This window comes from Orycteropus afer, unplaced genomic scaffold (assembly GCF_000298275.1).
Source record: "Orycteropus afer afer isolate SDZICR_OR568_19922 unplaced genomic scaffold, OryAfe1.0 scaffold00304, whole genome shotgun sequence".
Classification (NCBI taxonomy): Eukaryota; Metazoa; Chordata; class Mammalia; order Tubulidentata; family Orycteropodidae; genus Orycteropus; species Orycteropus afer.
In genome coordinates, this window is record NW_006921891.1 from 3,168,642 (window position 1) to 3,190,451 (window position 21,810).

Below are 21,810 nucleotides of genomic sequence, written 5' to 3' on the forward strand. Positions count from 1 at the left end.
GTGTTTTAGAGGAGAACTGTGCTCTGTAGGGTTTTCAAGGCCTTTCCGAAGGCGATCGCCTGGCCTTCCCTCCCAAGAGCCTCTGACTGTGTTCAGACTGCCAACCTTTCCGTTAGTAGCACAGGGCTTAACCATTTGCAGTGCCCAGGGACTACACCTCAATAAATTATTGATGGTTAAGGCTAGTTAACTACTTGGACCTCTGGTGGCGTAGTGCCTAAGGCATTTGACTGCTAATCAGAAGGTTGGTGGTTCCAACCCACCAGCCACTCTGTGGAAGGAAGGTTGGTCAGTCTACTTCTGTAAAGGAGCCTTGGAAACCCAAAGGGAGTCGCTAGGAGTTGGTATTAACTCGATGACAGTGAGTTTGCTGTTTGGTTTTGGAAAGCTAGTCGAATGAGTAAAAATTGTACAGAATTACAGAATATTTTAACAAAATGTATGGACAGTTATTTTTACAATAATGATACATCCTCTAACCTGTTGTACTAATGCATCCAAATAGATAATTTATCATTAGCCATATCCATCTCCGTTTGTAGAATTAATACTATGATGCCTGCACCACTCGAAAAGACATGTGCTCTGGCCAGTTATTTGTTAGTGGGAATGGCTTGATGCTTGGGACAAAACTTTTTATGACATGTGTAAGCATAGTAAATTTCAGTGAAAAGAATTAAAGGGAAGTGTATGCATTTTTCCTAATTTGGTTATGGAAGATTCTTGTTAAAAGGGTTCTAGGTCTACATTTTTGGTCTATATTATCTTTTGCCCCACTGTTCATTTTTCAATGAGTTCTCTCCTTAATTTCACCCCTTAGATGGTATTTTTAAAAGACATTGATATAATAGCGCATATCTGATGTGTTATGTTGTTTGCAGAAATTACGGCAGAAAGTATCAGTCATTTGGTCCTTTGATTTGTTTAATTTGCTCTATGAAGTAAGAGAATGGAAGCTCTCAACCCTGACCTAAAAGCCCCGCCCTCTTCTCTTTCCTTCCCATTTTCATCCCCAGGCCATTGCACAGTCAGACAGCTTTAATTGCCATCTGTGTGTGTCTCTTAAATTTCTATCTCCAGCTCGGGCCTCTCCCCTGAGCTCCAGACCCTCAAACCCAACTGCCAATTAGATACCTTCTTCACATGGGTGTTTCACAGGCCTCTCAACCTTAATATGCCAAACTCCTAATGTTGTCCCCCGGCCGCCTCCTCCTCTAGCTTCTCCACACCAGGCGACGGCCAGCCATCCTTCTGGTTGCCCAGGCCCCAGGCATTGAAGTTATCCTTTCTTCTTCTACTACTACTACTACTTCTCCTTCTTCTCTTTCTCTTTCTCCTCCCTCTTCTTGTTCCTCTCTCTATCAGTCCGTCTATCTTCACTCTCCCCGGCATCCAGATATTCCTCATTACTTCATCCTCCTGCTTCATCACTCCATCGTCTCTCATCTGGATGATTTCAGCAGCTCCTTTCTGGCTTCCCTCTGGCCTCCCCTTGCCTCCCTGATATCTATTCTCAAGTCAATAGTCAGTGATGTCAGTTCCTGTCAGTCCTCTGCTCAACCCTCCAGTGGCTCCCTATCCCACTTAGAATGAGAACAGATGCCCTTAACATTACCCATGAGGATCACAACATCTGGCCCTGGCCACCTCACTGACCCACTTCCTACTACTCGCCTCCTTCCTCACCCTCTTCCAACCTCACTGACCTCCTTGCTGATCCTGAATCAAGATTTTCACTGTTTTTTTTTATTATTATTTTCCCTTCTGCCTGGAATAATTTCCTCCAGCACTTTCATCAACCTCTATTCTCTGCTAAAATATCAGCTTCTCTGTGGCCTCTCTCCCCCCAGCACCCTCCATCACCCTTCTCTGCTTTGTTTTTCTCCCTTTGATCCACTCTATTAAGGACAAAGGTTATGATGTGTTTGATTTGCAGCTCAGTCCCCGGCATTCAGTGCCTGGCACTCAGTAAGCACCAACAGGGCTCTTGACCAAATATCTAGGTAATTAAAGGAATAGGGATGGGAAAAGGCCAAAAGTGTGAAGTGCAATGGTGCTGAAGTAGAGGGTGTAGGAGGATGCCCCCTAGGGTAGGAGATCAGAAATACATTACATATTAAAGACAGTGAGCAAGTGGCGGGCCTCAGCTGTAGGGAACAGAAGGTTTTTGAGAGGGAATGTATTTTGATCAGAGCATTCTGACAACCACTTAGAGAAGAAATATGATGTACATGTTGAAGAAGATAGCTAGTACATAAGTTATCAAGCTATTGCATCAAAGGACCATCAAGGATGTATATTTCCTTTCAACTAAGAACTCAACTCAGTCTAACTTAAGGGAGTTCACATAGCCGAACAATCCAAGAATGAAATGTGACTTCAGGCACAGCTTTACCCGGGACTTAAATGATGTCAAGAGATCTCTTTTCCCTCTGACTTGATTTCTTGGCACTGTTTCCTCATTTGTTGATACAGTGCTCAGGCCTCGTATGGTCCCAGGGTGACCACAGGTTTCTAGGTCCTGTACCTCTTTCTCAGAAGTCTCAGGCGACTTCTCGTGGCTTTTCATTGCCTCAAATGGAGTCACTTGACCGTTTCTCACAGCTACATGCAACCACAGTGGTCTGGGGAATGGAATGATTGTTTAACTTAGACTAGGGTGTGTGCTTTTACCGTTGAGCTAAGGGTTAGGAGCAGTTGATTTCTCAAAGGAAAACCAGAGTATAAAAGTTATGAGAAGAGGGAAATGGAGGCTTCTAATGGCCAACAGATGACCATTACAAGGGAGTAATTAGGACTCAAACTTGGGTAACTCAGTTGGAAGGGAAGAGAAAGGACAGCAATAACATACATGATGAATCAAGTCGATCTCCTGATTCCAAGTATGGAGGGTTGAGGCCACAGAGGCTGGAATACAATTCTGAGATCGCGAGCTTATGCAAGTAGGGTTTGGCGATGTGGGTAATGAAGAAGCAGGATGAAGTCAGAGGAACAGATTTATGAGAAAAGGAAAGAGTTTTCTCATCCCTGTTTTTATTAATAAAATTGTTTCCAGCTTCACAGAACTCAATAGCAATTGAGTTCTGCAAGAAGCACGAGGCAAATTCTTCCACCAACCACTTATTCTCAGAAGACTTGCCCTTGCAGTCATTAAGAGTCTTCTCTCTGAGGCCACGTGTGAGAGAGTCAGACTGAAACTTTATTTTCTCCCAATAGTTTCCGTTTCCTTTGGTTGGACTACCAGCATCTACAGTCAAAAGCCAGTGGAGCTGGGTTCAGTGTTCTCTCATTGACCATTCCCATATATGTGAGTCAGGGCTGTGAGGCTGTCTTCCAATGCACTGTGGCTTGGCCTTAGAGAAGCATGTGTTGCTCATCAATTGAACTCCAGCAAATGCCTCATGGAATTAAGAAGCAAGAAACTGTTAATTGGGGCTGGACCAGGATCCAGGAAGGGAGCTAAGGCAGCACAGAATGTTAAAGTGGCATGTGCAAGTGCAGCAGCCAGCATGGTTTTTGTTTTTAGTATTTACGACGGGTCAGGTAAAGAGCTCTGGTAGCGTAGTACCTAAGACACTTGACTGCTAACCAGAAGGCTGGTGGTTGAAACCCACCAGCCACTCCTTGGAAGGAAGATGGGGCAATCTACTTCCATAGTGATACCACCTCGGGTACCCAAGGAGGGGTCGCTATGAGTTGGGTCCAACTTGACGGCACATAACAACAGCAACAACAACATGGGCCAGGTAAAGAGCTCTGGTGGTGTAGTGCCTAAGGCATTTGACTACTAACCAGAAGGTTGGCAGTTCAAACCCACCAGCCACTCCACAGAAGGAAGATGGGGCAATCTACTTCCATAAAGATTTACTGCCTTGGAAACCCAATGGGGGTCACTATGAGTCAGAATCGACTCCATGGCAGTGAGTTCGGTTTGTTTGGTTTATGGGCCAGTGGAAACTCTATGAGGCAGTTCTGCTCTGTCTGCGGGGTCACGATGAGTGAGAATTGACTCAATGGCGTTGGGCTTGGTTTTGGGTTTTGGTCAAAGATCCCACAGCTAGTAAGTGGTAGAGCTTGGATTCAAACATGGGCAGCCTGGCTCAAATGCCTGTCCTCTTAAGAGACTGACCACATGTTCTAGAACTGCCCAGGACAATCATAATATATGCCTGTTCTCTTGGCATAATTACTAATCTGAACTAGAAAATGTCCCCATTTAGACAATAAATTATGAACACCATACCTCTTAACCCACTATATTTTGCTTATTCAAAGCCAAGAAAATGTAATCTGAGCAACAGAGGCATCCGAGTGATTAGTTTGGACCTGCTCCCAGCATAGGAGGGGTGGTACTTGGATTGAATATGACAATTTGGTAATCACCCAGCTTGTCTTTAGGATTAAACTGGGTGTATGCATTGGCACAGATTTGATTTTAGTCAGGTCACTTTGCTCTCTTATAATGTGTATGGCTCTGTTTTATGCTGTTGTAAAGTTGCTAAGGATCACATTGTACTTTTCCAATATGGTTGTATTCATGCCACATCATTGGTCCATCCAGGTTTCCCCAGATCTCCAGAACGAAGTGCTCATCAGCCTGTTGGAGACCGATCCTGATGTTGTGGACTATTTGCTCAGAAGAAAGGCTTCCCAGTCATCGTGAGTATTGCTGTTTTTCTCTCTTCTGAATCTGTGTTGGGAATTTCTCTTTCCACCTCTAAAGAATTAGAAGGCTTTGCATAACTCCATGAAGTGTGACTTGAAATGAAATTTTGGTTATTTTTTGCAGATCTGATCAGTCCACCTAACCAAAAAATACTTCAGTTTTACCAGTCCTCTTATCACATTAAAACCCCTTTATAGGATTTTTCCGGGACTCCTCCCACTTCGCTGGCTTCCTTTAGCCCATTTAGGAACTTTTGACAGTGTTTATTGGGGATGGGACATGTGGTGGGAAGTTGTTGTTGTTGTGTGCCATCGAGTCAGACCCAACTCATAACGACCCCTCCTTGAGTTTCTGAGGCAGTATCACTACAGAAGTAGATTGCCCAATTTTCCTTCCGAGGAGTGGCTGGTGGGTTTGAACCACCAGCCTTCTGGTTAACAGTCAAGTGCCTTAGGCACTGCGCTACCAGAGCTCCTGTGGTGGGAAGGGGAGCCCTAAATCACTGGCAAGAAGCTCCGGGGAGTATGAAGTGCACCATTGATTCTACTTCTGGAATCCTGAGGGCTGTGCTCAGAGGCTGATAAAGCAGCTCCTGGATGTCTCTTATGGGTTTAGCCCCACTGGCGAGAGTGGTATGTTGCTGAACCATAAGACAGGCCTTAGCCGAGTGAGGTCTAGTGGCCCATTTGGAATTAGAGGTAGGCACCCTCTTGGCTCTCCTGTTCCCTGTAGCTAGTGTCCTATTGGTAAAAATGCACAGTGGTCTCTACATTGGTCATGTTTACAATGAGAAAAATGGATGTCATGCTGTAGGCAATGACTGGCAGCCATTTTTATCCCCAAAGGAGAAGCTCTGAATTTTTGTATTAGTTAGATTTCATGGTTAATACCAACACACACACACACTCAAAGGCAGAGTGGATGGAGGTGCTGAGCTTTTGGCAAAGTCAGTTAAGGAGATAATACCACATCATTATCCAAGTGCCATGTTACTGCCATGACAGTGGACCTTGAATTGGTGACAGGAAAGTTACTGTTATCCTCTCATGAAAGTGTCGTTTATAATGCATTTCTAATCTACTGGATTTCAACAATTCAAAGACACATTTTCCCTGTATTTTTTCATCTCTGAATTTCGGATGAATCTTAACAGTCAATGACTAATGTCCTACTTTAATTCATAGCATTTCTTGGTCAGATATACAGTATTGTTGTTGTTGTTGTTGTTGTTACATGCCGTCAAGTCAGACACAACTCATAGTGATCCCTCCTTGGGTTTCCGAGGCAGTATCACTACAGAAGTAGATTGCCCAACCTTCCTTCTGAGGAGTGGCTGGTGGGTTTGAACTTCCAGCCTTCTGGTTAGCAGTCAAGTACCTTAGGCACTACGCTACCAGAGTATGGTATGTCTTATACCCAATGGTGTCTTAGAAGCAATGACATATGATAAGTTATTCCTATGTATCGATGTCAGATTTAATAAATTAATTTCCATTTAAAGCTATTTTAAATATAAAAAATTCCTAGACTGCTAAAAGCAATTTGGTGAAGAGAAATTCTACATTATGAAGTCCCCATTGTTTCCCAGGTCAGGATGTTAATGTTGTTTTTCTTGGGTGCTATGCAGTCAGTTTTGACTCATAGTGACCCCATGTGTTACAGAATCGAGCTACCCCATAGGATTTCCTAGGTTGTAATCTTTACCAGAGCAGCTCTCCAGGGCCTGTGCCCATGGAGACCCTGGGTGGGTTCAAACTGCTGACCTTTCATTTAGCAGCCACCAGCTAAATTCGACTTTGCCCCATTTCTTACTCACTGATAAGCAGAGAACTTTTAATTGGGTCACCCTTTCAAATGCATCTTTTAAATAGCCCACCTCTGCACTCATCATTATCAGGCCATATTCAGGTTCAAGGAAGACAGCTTGCCTGGATTCAGACCCCAAGTACCACCAGGTGACGTAAACCATCTTCAGATTACAGCAAATGGGCTGGTCTGATCATAGCCTGGTTTTTCATATCACAGTTGGGCTCGGTTAAATCTTTCTGAGACTTCTACCCTCGTGATGGTATGCTTTCTAATTTCAGCTAACCAATGGCTTTTCTTCACAGCAGATCCTCTATCAGCAAAACTTTAATGAACTCATTCATCTCCTTCCCTTGTGCAAGAAAACAGACGTGGCAACATTTCTATTTGTGAGCCTCTCATTAAGCTTCATTTATAATACAATTTCCAGGAGATCCTGCTCAAATACTGTTAGTGAATTAGTGGATCCGGGGGCCTAAGAATCTGCATTGTGAACAAGCTCCCAGGTGCAGCTGCTGCTCTGTGATCCACGCTTGGATTAGCAAGGGCTGCAAACATCAAGGCTTGTTCTTGCCTTGAAGAGCTTGCAGACTTGTTGGAGGCCTCAAGGGTCACCATCATAGGCAGCATGTTAGGAAGGATGTCTCAGTGCAAAACAGGATATGCTAGACCACACTTGCCTGCCTACTGGAATCACCTGGGGAGCCTGACAGAGTCCCATCACCACCCCCAGAGCTGCTGATTCCTTTGGTTCTAAGCTCCCTGTGTGACTGAATTCGCCACCAGGGCTGGGGTTCCCTGGCTTAGAAGCACCACGTGGGTTACCTGGCACACAGGGACTCGGAGACTTTTGACATTCCAAAGGGATTTGTGTATTGAGAAAGGAAGGGAATCACTGTTACAGACTGGAAAGCCACATGCAGTGTGAAGAAGGGAAAGAGGTGTGACCTGTAGTCTCGGGGCTGGCTTTCAGAAAGAGGAAGGATTTGCAGTGAACTTCAAAGACTGAGGAGGAGAGTTGGGGAGCTTGAACCAGGCCCTGGCTGGAACAGTAAATATGTTGGCTGGCTGGGGCATAAGAAGGAGGCTGACCAGACAGAGGGACAAACCAAACCCACACTGCCATTGAGATTATGCCAACTATAGACATTCTGTAAGACAGAGTAGAACTACCCCATAGGGTTTCCAAGGCTATTGTCTTTATGGAACCAGACTGCCACATCTTCCGCAGGGAGAGTTTGAACCGCTCTCTTTCCAGTTAGCAGCCAAGCACTTAACCACTGCACCACCAGGGCTGGCTAAGAGATAATGCTTAAGTCAAGAGGCAGTGACAGTAGCTTACAGTGATGATAGATTTTGGTCTCCCAAGCTGCCGTACGGTGCTGGCTGCATTGTCATATCAGTTATCCATCAATAACACAGTGTTCCAGTGATAGCTTTGTAGTATAACACACTGGTTACAAGCTTCAGATCCAGAGCCAGACCAGCTGAGTTTGAATTCCAGTTCTACTGCTATTAGCTGTGTGGTCTTGGGGATAGTCATTAATCTCCTTCTGTCTTAGTTTCCTCATCCATAAACTAGAGACAGAAAAGCTGGTACCAGTCTGATAGAGTTGTACTCTTAGAATTGTGTCCAATGCATGTGCTATCAGGTTACTTCAGATTTCACCATTTTGTTCATTTGTAACCACTGACCAAAGACTTGGGTATCACTCGATTCTACCTTGGCTTCCACAAGATAGCAATCGACAAAAGCAATACAGCTTTAATAAAGCATCCACTTTGAACTGTTGCGTTATGTCTGCAAGCAAAGCCCACCTGTACGTGCATGTCTGATAGACATCAGGGAGTTGTGTTGGTTCTGAGACAGAGAGTGAATGGCAGTGGCACAGATGGGGAAGATGAGCTGCTTGCCACAGTGCAGGTAGATTTTGGGAGGACCTAGAGGTTCCTGCATGCTTGCAGGTAATGAGGTCGGGCACCTGGGTGAGCCACGGCACAGCGGGCATGGACAGGGTTCTTGTGCAGCCCTTACTTAGTGAAAAATCAGCTAAAAGGTTGAGATTGATTTTTGTTTGTTTGTTTCTAAAAAAGAGGGGGTAGTACCCTGTGATGCCAAGTGGAAACTGCACAAGATTTTCTTTGGAGGGACGAAGAAACAAGTTTTCAAAAGTTTATGACCAACAACAAGAAAATGTTTGTCATAATTTTGAAAGATCAAACATGTTGTGATATTTGGGAACGTAATGTTTTGTTCTGGTTTGGATTTTTCCCTTCTTTATGCAACGCTGGGAATTGAGGGAGTAAAAGGAAGATTTATGATTTTTCTGGTGCTTGTCTACTTAACATTTGTGGCTTCACCCAACACAGGATGCCAAAGAGATTAAAGGAGATTTGTATCACAAAGGATGCGAAACTTCCAGTTTTCAATTGCTTATCTGGTATATTGATCAGAATTAGATGTTCTTTCCTTCAAAGGTACTTAAAATAGATTTGCTGTCCTCTCTTTGCCATATGGATGCGTGGAAATAGGGGGGTGAGAATCGAAGGTTAATCAAAGAGGATAGTCGTACTGGATGCAGGAGTTTGCAACAGAACAGAGGTACCAGAGCAGGGCGGGGGTAGGGTGAGGTGTGTGAGGGGCATCACAACTCAGTCATTAAAAGAAACGCTGTTGGAAATTAGAATTTTCAATAATCAGAATTAGTGCAAAAATTCCATGCTGAACAAAATGTCAAAAAGTTTTAAAAAGACTAGTGCAGTGCCAACCCTTGTTGGAGCCTGAAGCAGAAAGTAAAATGGGCCTTAAGTGGAAGGGAAACACATCAAAAATATATTCAAAATCTACTTCTTTGCTTATCTTTTTTTTTTTTTTTTTGTAACGTGCTTTGAGTGCAAATTTACAGAGCAGAATTTGTTTTACATTCAACACTTCATGTACATTGGATTTCACACCCTGATTACCATCCCCAATCCTAGCCCACTCTCCTCCCCTCCCTCTTCTGTGACCCCTCTCCTCCCCTGTGCCCGTCTTAACTGTTCACTCCTGTCTGTTCAGCTTTCCCTCCATGTGAACGCTGCCCCTCTGGTGCTCCATGGCCGATTGCTCCAAGGAGTGTCTCTCCCTAGAGTAAGTGGGTGCATCTCCCTGACTTGGGTGTTCTGCATGTAAGTCTTTCTGCTGTTGGGGGAAATTTTAACCATTAAAATTATATGAAAGCAGGTATATAGGGGCGTACATTTTACTTTTTGTCCCAGGCTCCTTGGGTGTCAAAGAAGAAGTCTACCTTCTTTCCTCTGGAAGTGTCAGGCTTTCTTGTAGTTTAGAGGTATCACATTGAAATTATCAAATAAATATCAGGTTGATCATTTCTTTTACTCTTCCAAAGATCACTGTGAAAAAAAAAATGTCTTCTTCCCCAAAAGCATTCTCTTGGAGTATTATGGGATGGACTCAAGTTTTCGTTTTCCTTTTCTGAGGATTTATAAAACCAGAAAGGTTTTCAGGAAGTTTTAAGAGAGAAGAAGTCTGACTGGATCAGTGTAGCGTGACAGCATTGAACCCTACTGAGCTGCAGTGGCTGGTGTCCTTGATGGTCCTTCCATTCCAGTTCCCTGGAAATAACAGCATTGCACACACGCACACACACACACTCACATGAATACATTGCCCAAACCAAAAAAGCCTCCTCAGCTACACAGTTTCAGGGAAAAACTTGATGTGGAATAGGGAGTTTCATAACGGAACATTCCAATGAGTGTGAATGTGCCTTTTGTGGAAAGTGCACCCAAAAGGGACAAAGCAATAAAGCACATCACCCCCTTTCTTTTCAAATCTTTCCTGTGATTCACAGCTTCTTCATGACTTTGCAAAATATGAATTTGAAGATGTTTTATCAGGCACGCTAACCGAAATGGATGAAATCCACATTGTTTGATAATCACCTGTGATGAATGTCTCCCTACACCAAGCCTATTGGGAGCAAATTAACTAAAGGGAAAACTTACACCAAGACCCAATATAAGCTCTGATGTGCAGGGTGCTGGTGTGGTTGGGTGGTGAGTTTAGATCCGTGTTCAGCTCCTCTTGGGCGTTGGGGGCCTAAGAGATGCTTTGTAGAACGGAGCATGATTGACGTGGAAATCCTCCCTAACTCCCGAGCTGCTCTGGCAGCAGATTCCTTTGCCAGCACAGTTCATAGCGTCCGAGATGGCTACGTGCTTTAAGTTCCAGCACACTGAGGTTTAGCAGTGGAACGGTTGAGCCAAGGATACAGCCAGCACAAGTTTGGCATCTCCTCGGGTGTTGCTCGCTGAGGCAGCTCAGCGCTTGAACTGGAGTTTTCCATTTATCCACAGAACAAGTTCTGTGCTCCCGGCTGCAGGGCAGGCTTGCCCACAGCACCCAGCCAGCGCGTTTACACCCTGACCTGGAGGGACCACGCTAAGGGTGAGAACGTGACTCAGTCTCCATGCTCATCCCGGGCCTGTTTGGTTAGCTGAAACTGCCCATGCGTGGTGTGGGTGGGCCTGGGCTTTTCAGATCTCATGAGGAAATTCACCATGCCTGGAGGCAAACCCAGACAATGGGCAGCCCATCCACCCAACACTCTCTACCTTGATCCATTAAGCCCTGAGACTTCAAAGAGAGGCCACCACTGTGTGTTTTGAGACTATCCCTCAGAGAATCACTACTTTTCTATAAAGGAATATGTGAATATTTTGATGTGCTTGCTTGGGACTCTGAGCTCAAAACTATCTTCTTACAGTTGGTCAAGTCTTAGAGAAGATGTTTGATGGCCGCGTGGCTCATTTTTCAGTGATACCTAGAGGGGTGCCCCTTTTCCTAGATTTGACTCTGAGTGCCCCATGGAAAATCACTAATAACCCACCTCCTGGGCTCATTTTCTCACTGATGTCCAGAGATTGGAGCTAGAAGGCAATGCCCACCCAGGGAGACCCGAGTGGACTCATAGTGGGGGTTGTAGCCACCCTCGCGGGACCTTGCGCCTGGCAGTTATAGCTTGCGGGGACGGGTCTCCCATTTTTTCCTCTCTCTTCCCCACCCCCCACCCGTTTGCAGACTCAGGGAAGTCTTCCTTCCTGTCTGCAGCTCCCACATTTCCATCCCGCTCTGCTGGCGTTTATTTCATGTCCCACCCGCTCACAGAATTTCTGGATCATGAGGACTTATTTTCTGATTTGTTTTTCAGATGAAAAATCTTACAAAGCTTCATAATAAATGTTACCTAATTTATTGAGGCATTTGCCAAAGTGCCTTTCTAAAAACTTCTACAAAATTCGGAATGTCCCAGAAACTTCAGGTTAGAATAGAAAGATTCAGAAGCAGAAAATGAGCAGATAGATGAAACATAGATGTGGAATGAGAGTGTCCGCAGTGTCTGAGCATCTAGCCCCCACTCGGGCTTACATGTGGGCTCTGGAAATTTCTGCCTGGCACATGACGAACACGGTCTAAATGTGAGCTTTTACTGTTGTCACAGGCCAAAGGGTTGTTTCATGTCAGTGTAGTTCACAAAGCTGCTTGCTGTGTGTACTCAAACTGTAACCCTTTCCATGACCAAGACACACTGAATGGCTGAAAGAGGAAGGATCAGCTCTCAGTAGGTGGCCACCTCTGCCTTATGCCCCTGGTCATGGCCCCAGCCACCCCCCAAAGTTCAAGGCTGTGCCCACTGAGAGACATCTCTATGACCAGGGTGCAGCTTCAGTGACCTTCTCCGGGTTCACTCCAGGTTGGGGCCCTTTAGTTTACTTTAGTGGCTTGATTTAGGAGAATGAACCAGAAGAACAGGGAAAGGTGGGTTGGCCTCTCTTGCCCCACCCCCTCACACACACCTTAACATGTTCTGATCCTCAACCAAAATGCATTCAGTTACCACTGCAGAGAGAGGAGGCCCAGGTGCCAGCTGGAATAGGCACACCCTCCTTCTTTGCCCAGCAGGGCCTCTATTCTCCAATAGAACCCCACACTCACCCCACTGCCCGCCCTGCAGCTTTAGCCACCATCCATGGTTTCCCTCTTAATCTGTAGTTGAGCAGACCCGTCGCCCATTGCCACAGCTACAGATGAAGGCAGGGAGGGAGTGTTGGGTTGTGAGTGGTTCTCCAATGTCCCTGTGCATCACAGTCACCTGGAGGACCTCTTCGAGTGACCTGTGCAGTCACACGGGGCCCCACACTCAGAAGAATCACACGCTTGATGTTATGCTCTGCTGCTGCCATGTTGAAATTATTGAGAATTTCCCAATAAGAGGCACTTCATATTCATCTACACTGGGCCCCACAAATTATATAGCTGTCTTGTCTAGGGCGGGATCCAAGAATTTACATGTCGAACAAGTTCTCAGGTGATGGCGATACTGCACTCCAGGGTCCTCTTGGAGAACCATTCAGATTTTCCAGAGTCATCCTGAAACACACAGGAAAGGGACAGTGACCCTCTACCGCCCCCTCTCTCCCTTCTCACCCACCCAATCATGGATATGAAGATGGAGGGGGGAGAATGGAGGAAAAAACAAAAACCAACACGGAGCTTCAGTTACTTCTGTTATTGTTCTGATTGTGTTGTGTTGTGTTTGAACCAGAGTAAATTCTCTCATGAAGCATGCTGCCTTTTCAACCCTGTCCCATTAATGGAGGTGTGATCTCCTTGTCTGTATAGCCTATGAGTACAAGATCACTTTTTTGTAGCAGCTTGCAAAAATACACAAAGTAGATCAATATCATAATAAGTAAGTTGAGAGGCCGGGGAAAAGAAAATAATAGAGTGATAAGGTGAAGTCAGAGAGTATGACACGTATAAGTGTCCCACCAGCTCCAACACACCAGCCCAACTTGACCCTCAATGACTTGGAACCCTGTAGACAGCCATTGCAAAGAGAGATGAATTATTTATTTCATGATTCAGGTCAATAGATTAAAAATAATCTCCTCACTCCGTGGAATTTTTTTCCCCTGAGTTATCTCTCTTTATGCACATAACTCCTGGCTGAATCTTCAACTTCTGACGTTTTGTGTTAAGTGTTCCATGCCATACGTTTTGTAAGACAGAGGAGCAATACCTGGAACAGAGTTATCGGGCTCCCTTGGAGCTAAACATGACCTTCCAATAACTTTTCTCCAATCAGAGGGGGCAAGAAACATTTGTAGCCCTGGTGGTGGTTTTGTTTTGGCTAATGAGTTGAATGCTCTTCCAAACATCCCACAAAATAAGGCTTTATGCACCCACCACTATTGATGTAAAACCAGTGACTTCTTCTTGCTGAGTAGACAGACTCTTTTGTTAATTACTGACAGTCCCTGAACTGTCTAATGAGTTCCATTCCTAAGTGTGTCTTTTAAGTTGAGTTTGTACATGGATCGGAACAGTTAGGTATGGTTGTATCTGATATCAGTTAGTCAAATGTTTGTCTTAGTATGTGGCATATAGCATACCTATAAAAACATTATGCATAATAAACATTAATGAAACATTTCCAGATACACTAAAACATCTTTAACATAATAATATAGTAATAATAATGTTTTGATGCTCCTCAAAGAGTAGTGTCCCTTTGATATTATGAACCATTGTACGTTCCTGGAGTTTCTAATATAGTAGGCTTTAGTGAGGTTGGTTTGTAACTTCGAGTTGGGTTGTATGTAAGTTGGACGTTTGTAACCCAGGAGCTTCTTATACTGGAAACGTGTCAATTTACTAGGGAAACAAATGAGATTAACCCAGTAATACAATTCCTAGTCCTGGTGCGAAAATAGAACCTCCACAGTAGCTAGCAATTCATTTTTTTTTTTCATTTTTTCTCATTTTTTAGAGTGAAGTTGCCTCAACCAGAACCTTACCTCATGACAATAGACAAGATTTGTTGTTGTTTTGTTGTTGTTGTTGTTGTTGTTGTTGCTGCTGCTGCTGTTGTTGTAGTCCTGCAGCTAGAATGAGTGAGGCTTTGTCCCTTTGATTAGATCTGGTGGTTAAAGACTTTTCCTCCACTTTCCAGAAGAAGTGCTTTCTTTTTTTTCCCCCCTTCAAATTCAGGGGAGGCCTAAAGTTCTGGAAAATAACTCTCACGGTTGTCCTCTGCCTTTTTCCCACAAGATTATCTGACATCAGTGCAGAGATGAGGCAGGGAGCAGGCTTATTCACACCACGTGGGTAGGAAAGTCCCTGAGCCCCTGATGCCTCAGTAACAGGCGAGGCACCACAAATGCTCAGTTGGCTTTCCCTGGACCCGAACCCCTGGCAGAAACCCTGGACAAAGCTGAATCCCCTGTGAGCGTACCAAACTGTTTGATTGGGCCAGTACTGCTCAGGCACGGGCTTGCCCTTGTGTTTCTCTCTCTCTTTTTTTCTTTTTTACAGTTTATCGTGCTTTAGGTGAAAAGTTTACATAGCAAATTGGTTTTCCGATCAGTAGCTCATGCACCAATTGTTCCAGGACATTGGTTGCCATCCCTGCCACGCGTCAGCACTCTCCCTATGTCCTCCTCGGTTCCCCGTTTCCGTTCCTCCGGTTTCCCTGTCCTTCCCTGTCTCTCACCTTTGGGTTTGGACAAATGTTACCCTTTGGGTCTCACCGAGTCGATTGTTCTGAGGAGCATGTTCTTCACGGTACTCTGTGTTTGATAGCCCCATACTTGGCTGAGAGGTGGCCTCCAAGATTGTCTGCAGCTCCGAGGTTGTCAGGGCTGTCATCTTGGGTGGGTTTGCCTTCTTGAAGAACATAGATTTGTCTTGAAAAATCAAAGTCAAAGAGAGAAAAGACTAGAAAAGGGCAGTTAAGCCAGAGGGCAACAGGGGCAGGTGCTGGCGTTTTAATCAACCTATCATCAGTTCCCTTTAAGATGTCAGGGCCACCGTTTCTGAGGAAGGTAGAACAGAAAGATGTTTCAAGGTAAGACTTCATATGCTCTTCCATGCTCCCAATGCCCTCGTTTTCCTGTCCCGCTTACATTTTCACTGTTTTTTCCATTGCTGTGACAACCCACACGTGTATGAAACGTAATCAGTATGCCACTTAGTATGTCTTACCATATCCACTTGGTGCTTTATAGAATCATCTTACATGCCTTCAAATACAATGGCCTCTGTGGTTGCTGTGTGCCATTGAGTCAGTTTCAACTCATAGCAATCGCACGTGACAGAGGAGAACTGCCCCATGGGGTTTTCTTGGCTGTGAGTCTTACCGAAGCAGATCACTAGATGTTTCCTCGGGCACTGCTGTTTGGGTCCAAACTGCCAGCCTTTCACCTTCCAGCCAAGCACTTAACTGTCGCGCCACTAGGGTTCCTTCAGTGGCCTCCAGGGATGCTCTTATATTGATCTTTTAGGCCAGCATTTTATATACTGAACTAATTCCCCACAGCAATATCATCATTGCTCAAAGCCTGGATTTACTTCCTTTAAGTACTTTGGGAGGTGGAAGGGAATGGGGGTGTGGACTCGTCCAAAAGCCATTAACGGACTTCAAGCAAAGTTTTCTCTTGTGCTTTTATGTGAATTCTTTTTAAGTTTAGAATATAGAGCAATGTAAAGGATTTATCCCCCAGCTTTTCCTTGCTTTGAGCACCATTAGATGTTAAGTTTGAAATGGACCAGGAACTAATCCGTCTCCTATTTCAGTGACACACGTTGGATACCACAGGGTTCCATCTCTGTTTCATCCTCTCCCCTCCCTGCCCTCCCTTCCCCTGGCTGCCGTTTCCTGTAACATCTGTGGCGTTTTACTGCCATCTGTTGGCCATTACATGGAAACACTTTCACCTTCTTTCTGTAGAAGTCTTGGAATATTTCTCAAAACGTCTTTGCGTTTCAGCTTCTGTGTCCATGTTTGTGTAATGGTTGCATTGTTTGAACCTGTCACTCGTTGTTGCCACACTAACGCTCCTGCCATTTTCTCCTTGCCCCAGAAGCCCTGACACGCTGCAGTCGGACGTTCCCTTTGCCCGGGGAGGCAGGCACTCATCCACAGACTCTAACAAGGCCTCCAGTGGCGACATCTCCCCTTACGACAACAACTCTCCCGTGCTGTCCGAACGCTCCCTGCTGGCTATGCAAGAGGACGCGGTGCCGGGGGGCTCGGAGAAGCTTTACAAAGTGCCAGAGCAGTACATGCTGGTGGGCCACTTGCCATCGAGGTCGAGAGAAAGTTCTCCGGGACCGAGGCTTGGCAAAGGTAACTGGAGCCAGCACGGGCCCAGTGCAAGGGTTAGCCTCTTGTTGGACGTGGGCTGGTGTGGGGTGCTTGGTGCCTTCCTTTGCATTTCTCTGTAATTCCTTGAGCATTTATTGAGTCCCTGCTAAACACCTACTCCGGCTGTCTTGGGGGACCCGTGCAATCTGTGCGTTTATTCTTAGATATTTCAGAAGCTGACCAAGCACAGGAGTCCATGGTGGGGCAAACGGTCAGCTCACTCAGCTGCTAACCAACAGGTTGGCGGTTTGAGGCCACCCAGAGGTGCCTCAGAAGAAGGGCCTGTCAATCCGACCCCAGACATCCCTGTTAGCAGCAAGCCTTTGAACCATCTGCTCCACCCGGGGATTGTGGTGAGGGTTTAAGGAGATAGTGGGCCAGCCTGCTGCAGGGGATTATTCTAAGCAGTGTGCACAAAAGGCATGTACAAATGAATGTGTGCCCGCGGAAATGAATCCGTTAATGCCACAAGCAGAGGACTGGTTTCTCCCGCTATGCAAAAGTCAAGCATTCCTTTGAAATCTTTCATAAGTTAAAATGGCTTTAAGCGAAGAAACAATTACCGTTACTTTATACGAGGAAAGTGTTCGAGCATTCCCAGACCCCAAATATAACCTATTAAAATCATACCAAATAACACATAAAAGCTAAACTAACACTAACACGCAGTGTTCCCAGCCACACATCAAAACTGTGGCAGCTGGATGCCAAGATGCTGGGTATAGTTCCCGGGGAAGGAGCTTGGTGATGTCGCCCTCGCTGCTCAGGGGGTCTCTGCTCCTTTAATGGCTTCCTGCAAAACAAACGCTGCACTCTAGTCTCACTTTTTGCCTTTTGTTGTATAAATGAAGAGCCTCTGCAGATTACTCTCAATTAGTGGAAACAGGCACTGATAGAGGTCTTTTGTAAAAGCGAAGTGGCTTAAAGAGAACTTTTGCAAAGCCAGGGATACTGCTGTTCCTAAAGGCGGTGTAGAAACTCTATCTGTTGTTCTTCTGCCTCTGTGTTAATGTGGCTAGAGCCTAGAGGGCTGTTGCCACCTGACTTCATTGTATGACTTTCCTGTGGTTGCTCTAACATGTGACCCCAAACTTAGAAGCTGAAAACAGCATACCTTTGTTATCCTAGAGTTCTGGAGGTGAGAAGTCTAAAATGGGCCAGTCTCTTGCCTTTGCCAGCATCCAAAAGCTACCTGCATTCCTTGGCTCATGGTCCCTTCCTCCATCTTCAAAGCCAGCAATGGAGGGCCGAGTCCTTCTCACATCACATCACTTTGATACTAACTCCTCTGCCTCCCTTTTCCACTTCTAAGGACCCTTGTGATGACATCGGGTCCACCTGGATAACCCAGGATAATCTGCCGATGTCACGATCCTTAACTTCTGTGAAGTTCCTGTTGATTTTAGCGCATCCCAAGGCTCTGGGGCTTAGGAAATGAGCATCTTTGGGGGCCGTTATTCCACCCCCACAGCCATGATATGCACAGAGCATTTGTGTAAGTCCTGTGTGAAACGGAGCTTCTGAAAGGCAGGTCTGGATCATGTAGTGGTGTGTATCCAACACAATCTCAAATACAGTGATTTGAATAGAGGAGAGGCTCTATAAGCTGTTGTTTATTGGTTTTGTCCTTGAACTTTAATGTTGGGTTACATTTTTTCCTAGATATGTCAGAGGAAGCTTTCAATATCTGGGGAACTTGGCATTCAACATTGAAAAGTGGCTCCAAAGACCCAGGAATGACAGGTGAAATGTCATTTTTTTAAAGACTATTTGCAAATGCTTTTTAATTTTTGTTTAGTATTTGCCTTTTTACCAGCATCATGCATGTTCATTGAATAATATTTGGAAAATGACGAAAATCGGGGATAAAAAAGGTTAAGATCCACTTAGACTTTCCACACTGGTACTGTCAGCCTTTGCCTGAATTCATTCCATTTCCTTATCGAAAGAGCAGAACAGACATGCATGCACGCATGCACACATACATGCACGCGCACACACACACACAAGGAGGAACCACACACATGAGGGACCAGCTGCAAGCCAAGGAACGCCAAGGAACGGCTGGGGCTACTGGCAAGAAAAGACCTTCTCCTAGATCCCCTGATTTGTAAACATAGTTAGAATCATTCTGTCTATACAGCTTATTTTGTTTTAACTTCTTTTCTATTATAACTTTTCATGGCTACCTAGTATTTTACTGATGCAGATTCCAGTTTACAAATCCAATGCTTTGGCAATTCAATTGTTTCACTTTTTTATTTTGTTGTGATAAACTATGTTCTCAGGAATGTTTTCATGTAAATGTTTGTGTATTTCCAATTACTAATAGATTCCTCAAATTTTGGGAAGTACATCAGGATTATAAACTCAGAATAGGAAAAGCCATCAAAAACCAAACCCATTACCATTGAGCTGATTCTGACTCACAGCGCCCCTAGAGGACAGAGTGGAACTGCACTACAGGGTTTCCAAGACTGTCAATCTTCACAGAAGCAAAGTCCAAACCACACCCACTGCTGTGGAGTTGATTCTGACTCGCAGTGCCCCTAGAGGACAGAGTGGAACTGCACCATAGGGTTTCCAAGGCTGTCATCTTTACAGAAGCGGACTGCCTCATGTTTCTCCTGCAGAGAGGCTGCTGCTTTTGAACCACTGATCTTTTGCATGCTTAACCACTGTGCCCCCAGGGCTCCTTCAGAATAGGAAAGTGGGTCAGAAACCATGAACTTTTTCAAGAATTTACAGATATAGCCACATTACCTTCTGTCTTAGTTTGCTAGCACTGCCGTAAGAAAAACATCACAAGAGAGTGTCTTTAAAGAACTGAAATTTCTTGTCTCACAGTTTTGGAGGCTGGAAGTCCAAATCATGGCATCAGCTCTAGGGACGGGTCCTTCCCGGTAGATAGCCCTGGGGGTTCCTTGACATTCCTTGGCTTGTAGATGGTTCTTCACACGGTCTCTGCCCAGTGGGTGGGTCTTTTTATCTATTCTGCTCTTTTTATAAGAAACCACTAGGAAGGGATTAGGTTTGCGACCCCCCACACACACACTCCAGTACGAACTCATTAACATAACAGAAAGACCCAGAAACTTCACCAAAAAAGACATTCAGGAGGCCAACACATACGTGAAGAGATGCTTATGATCATTAGCCACCAGAGAGATACAAATCAAAACAACATTGAGATGCCATCTCACTCCAGCACTAATAGCAAAGTTCATAAAAACAGAAAACAACAGATGCTGACAAAGGTGTGGGGAGAGTGGAACTCTCTTACATTACTGGTGGGATTATGAAATGGTACAATCACTGGGGAAAACAGTACGATGCTTTCTTAACAAGTCAGAAATAGAGATACCACAAGATCAGACAACCCCACTACTAGGTATATAATTTTTCATGAGAAATAAGAGCTGTAGCACACATAAACACATTCACATGCACACCCCTGTTCATTGATGCTTTATTCATAGTAACAAAAAAAGGGAAGCAACCTAAGTGCTCATCAGCTGATGAGTGGATAAACAAACTATGGCTCATACACACAATGGAATCCTACACAGTGGTAAAGAATAATGATGAATCTATGAAGCGCCTCTTCACACGGATGAACCTAGAGAACATTACCAAAACCAAACCAAACTCATTGCCATCGAGTTGACTCCGACTCATAATGACCCTCGTTGGGTTTCCAAGGCTGGAAATCTTTATGGAACTAGATCACCCCATCTTCCTTCCGCAGAGCAGCTGATGGGTTTGAACCGCTGACCTTCTGGTTAGCAGCCAAATGTCTTATCCACTAAGCCACCAGAGCATTATGCTGAGTGAAATCAGTCAGTCACAAAATGACTACTATTGTATGAGACCATTCTTAGAAAAAAGTCAAGAAAAGGTTTTCACACGGAAAGAAAAAATTCTTTACCGTTTACTGGGGGGGGGGGAGGATCACTAACTAGATAGTAGACATGTAGTACCTTGGGTGAAGGAAAAGGCAACACACAATAAAGAGGAAATCAGCACAAAATGACCAAGGCAAAGGAAGACAGTGGGAGGCATGCAAGGGTAAAGGCGGCAGTGGTAAATACGGTGTATACCAATCCCGCAGTCACAGTGGTAACAAGCGGTGATTTACAAGTGGATACATCGATGGACATGCAAGTTGAACAGGTGTGGGATGGTGTATGGGACTACACCCATGAGCGTATGGAGGTTTGGCAGAAAATATTTCTACATACGTATTTGTATGGGCTGCAAATATACCCAGGTATGTAGTGGAGCACACGGGAGGCAAAGTGATGCAGACTTCTTAGCCATAACCAAACACTGTGGGGGACTGAGTCATTGGGTTGAGGGCTTAGGACCATAGTCCAGCGAGACACTTAGGTCAGTTGGCATAACACAGTCTCCAAAGACAATGTTCTATATCCTAAATGGGGAGAAGCAGCTGGGGTCTTAAAAGCTTGTGAGTGGCCACCTAAGATACAACCACTGGTCTCTTCCCATCCAGAACAAGGAAAAGTGAAGAAAATCAAAGACTCAGAGAACCAGTTAGTCCAAAGAACTAATGGGCCACACAGACCACAGCCTCCCCGAGCCTGAGACCAGAAGAAATAGATGGTCCCTGGCTACCCCTAGTGGCCAGTCTGACTGGGATCACAATAGGGGGTCCTGGACAGAGTGGGAGAAAAACGGAGAACAAAGTTCAAAATCGTGGAAAAGACCAGACTTACTGGTCAGCAAGACTGTAGGGCCTGAGACTGTGGCCCTTAGACACCCTTCAAGGCTGGAACTGGATCCACCCCAGGGATCAACTCACAGCCAAACAATAGACAGGCCTATAAAGTGAACAATTAACACCAGGGAGGAATGTACTCCTTAGAACAGTCAATACCAGGGGACCAAAAGGGCAGCGTTTGCCCAAAAACAAAGCTCAGAAGGCAGGAAGGGGCAGGGAAAAAGGACAAATGGACACAGGGAACCCAGGGAAGAAATGGGAAGAGTGCTGTTACATTGAGGGAATTGCACCTAAGGTCATGAAACAAAATGAGTATAAATTGTTGAACAGGAAACTAATTTGCTCTGTAAACTTTTACCCAAACCGTAATAAAACATTAAGGAAAA

At 44.9% G+C, this 21,810-nt stretch overlaps 1 protein-coding gene across 1 annotated transcript in view; it reads left to right on the forward strand.

Moving 5' to 3' along the window:
• ARHGAP6 (Rho GTPase activating protein 6) overlaps positions 1-21,810 on the forward strand; it is a 656,445-nt gene that overhangs the window by 632,435 nt on the left and 2,200 nt on the right. The window contains exons 10-12 of the mRNA XM_007951639.1: positions 4,562-4,659; positions 16,400-16,665; positions 18,346-18,426. Coding sequence (XP_007949830.1) covers positions 4,562-4,659; positions 16,400-16,665; positions 18,346-18,426 — 445 coding nt within the window. The remainder of the gene's footprint in view (positions 1-4,561; positions 4,660-16,399; positions 16,666-18,345; positions 18,427-21,810) is intronic.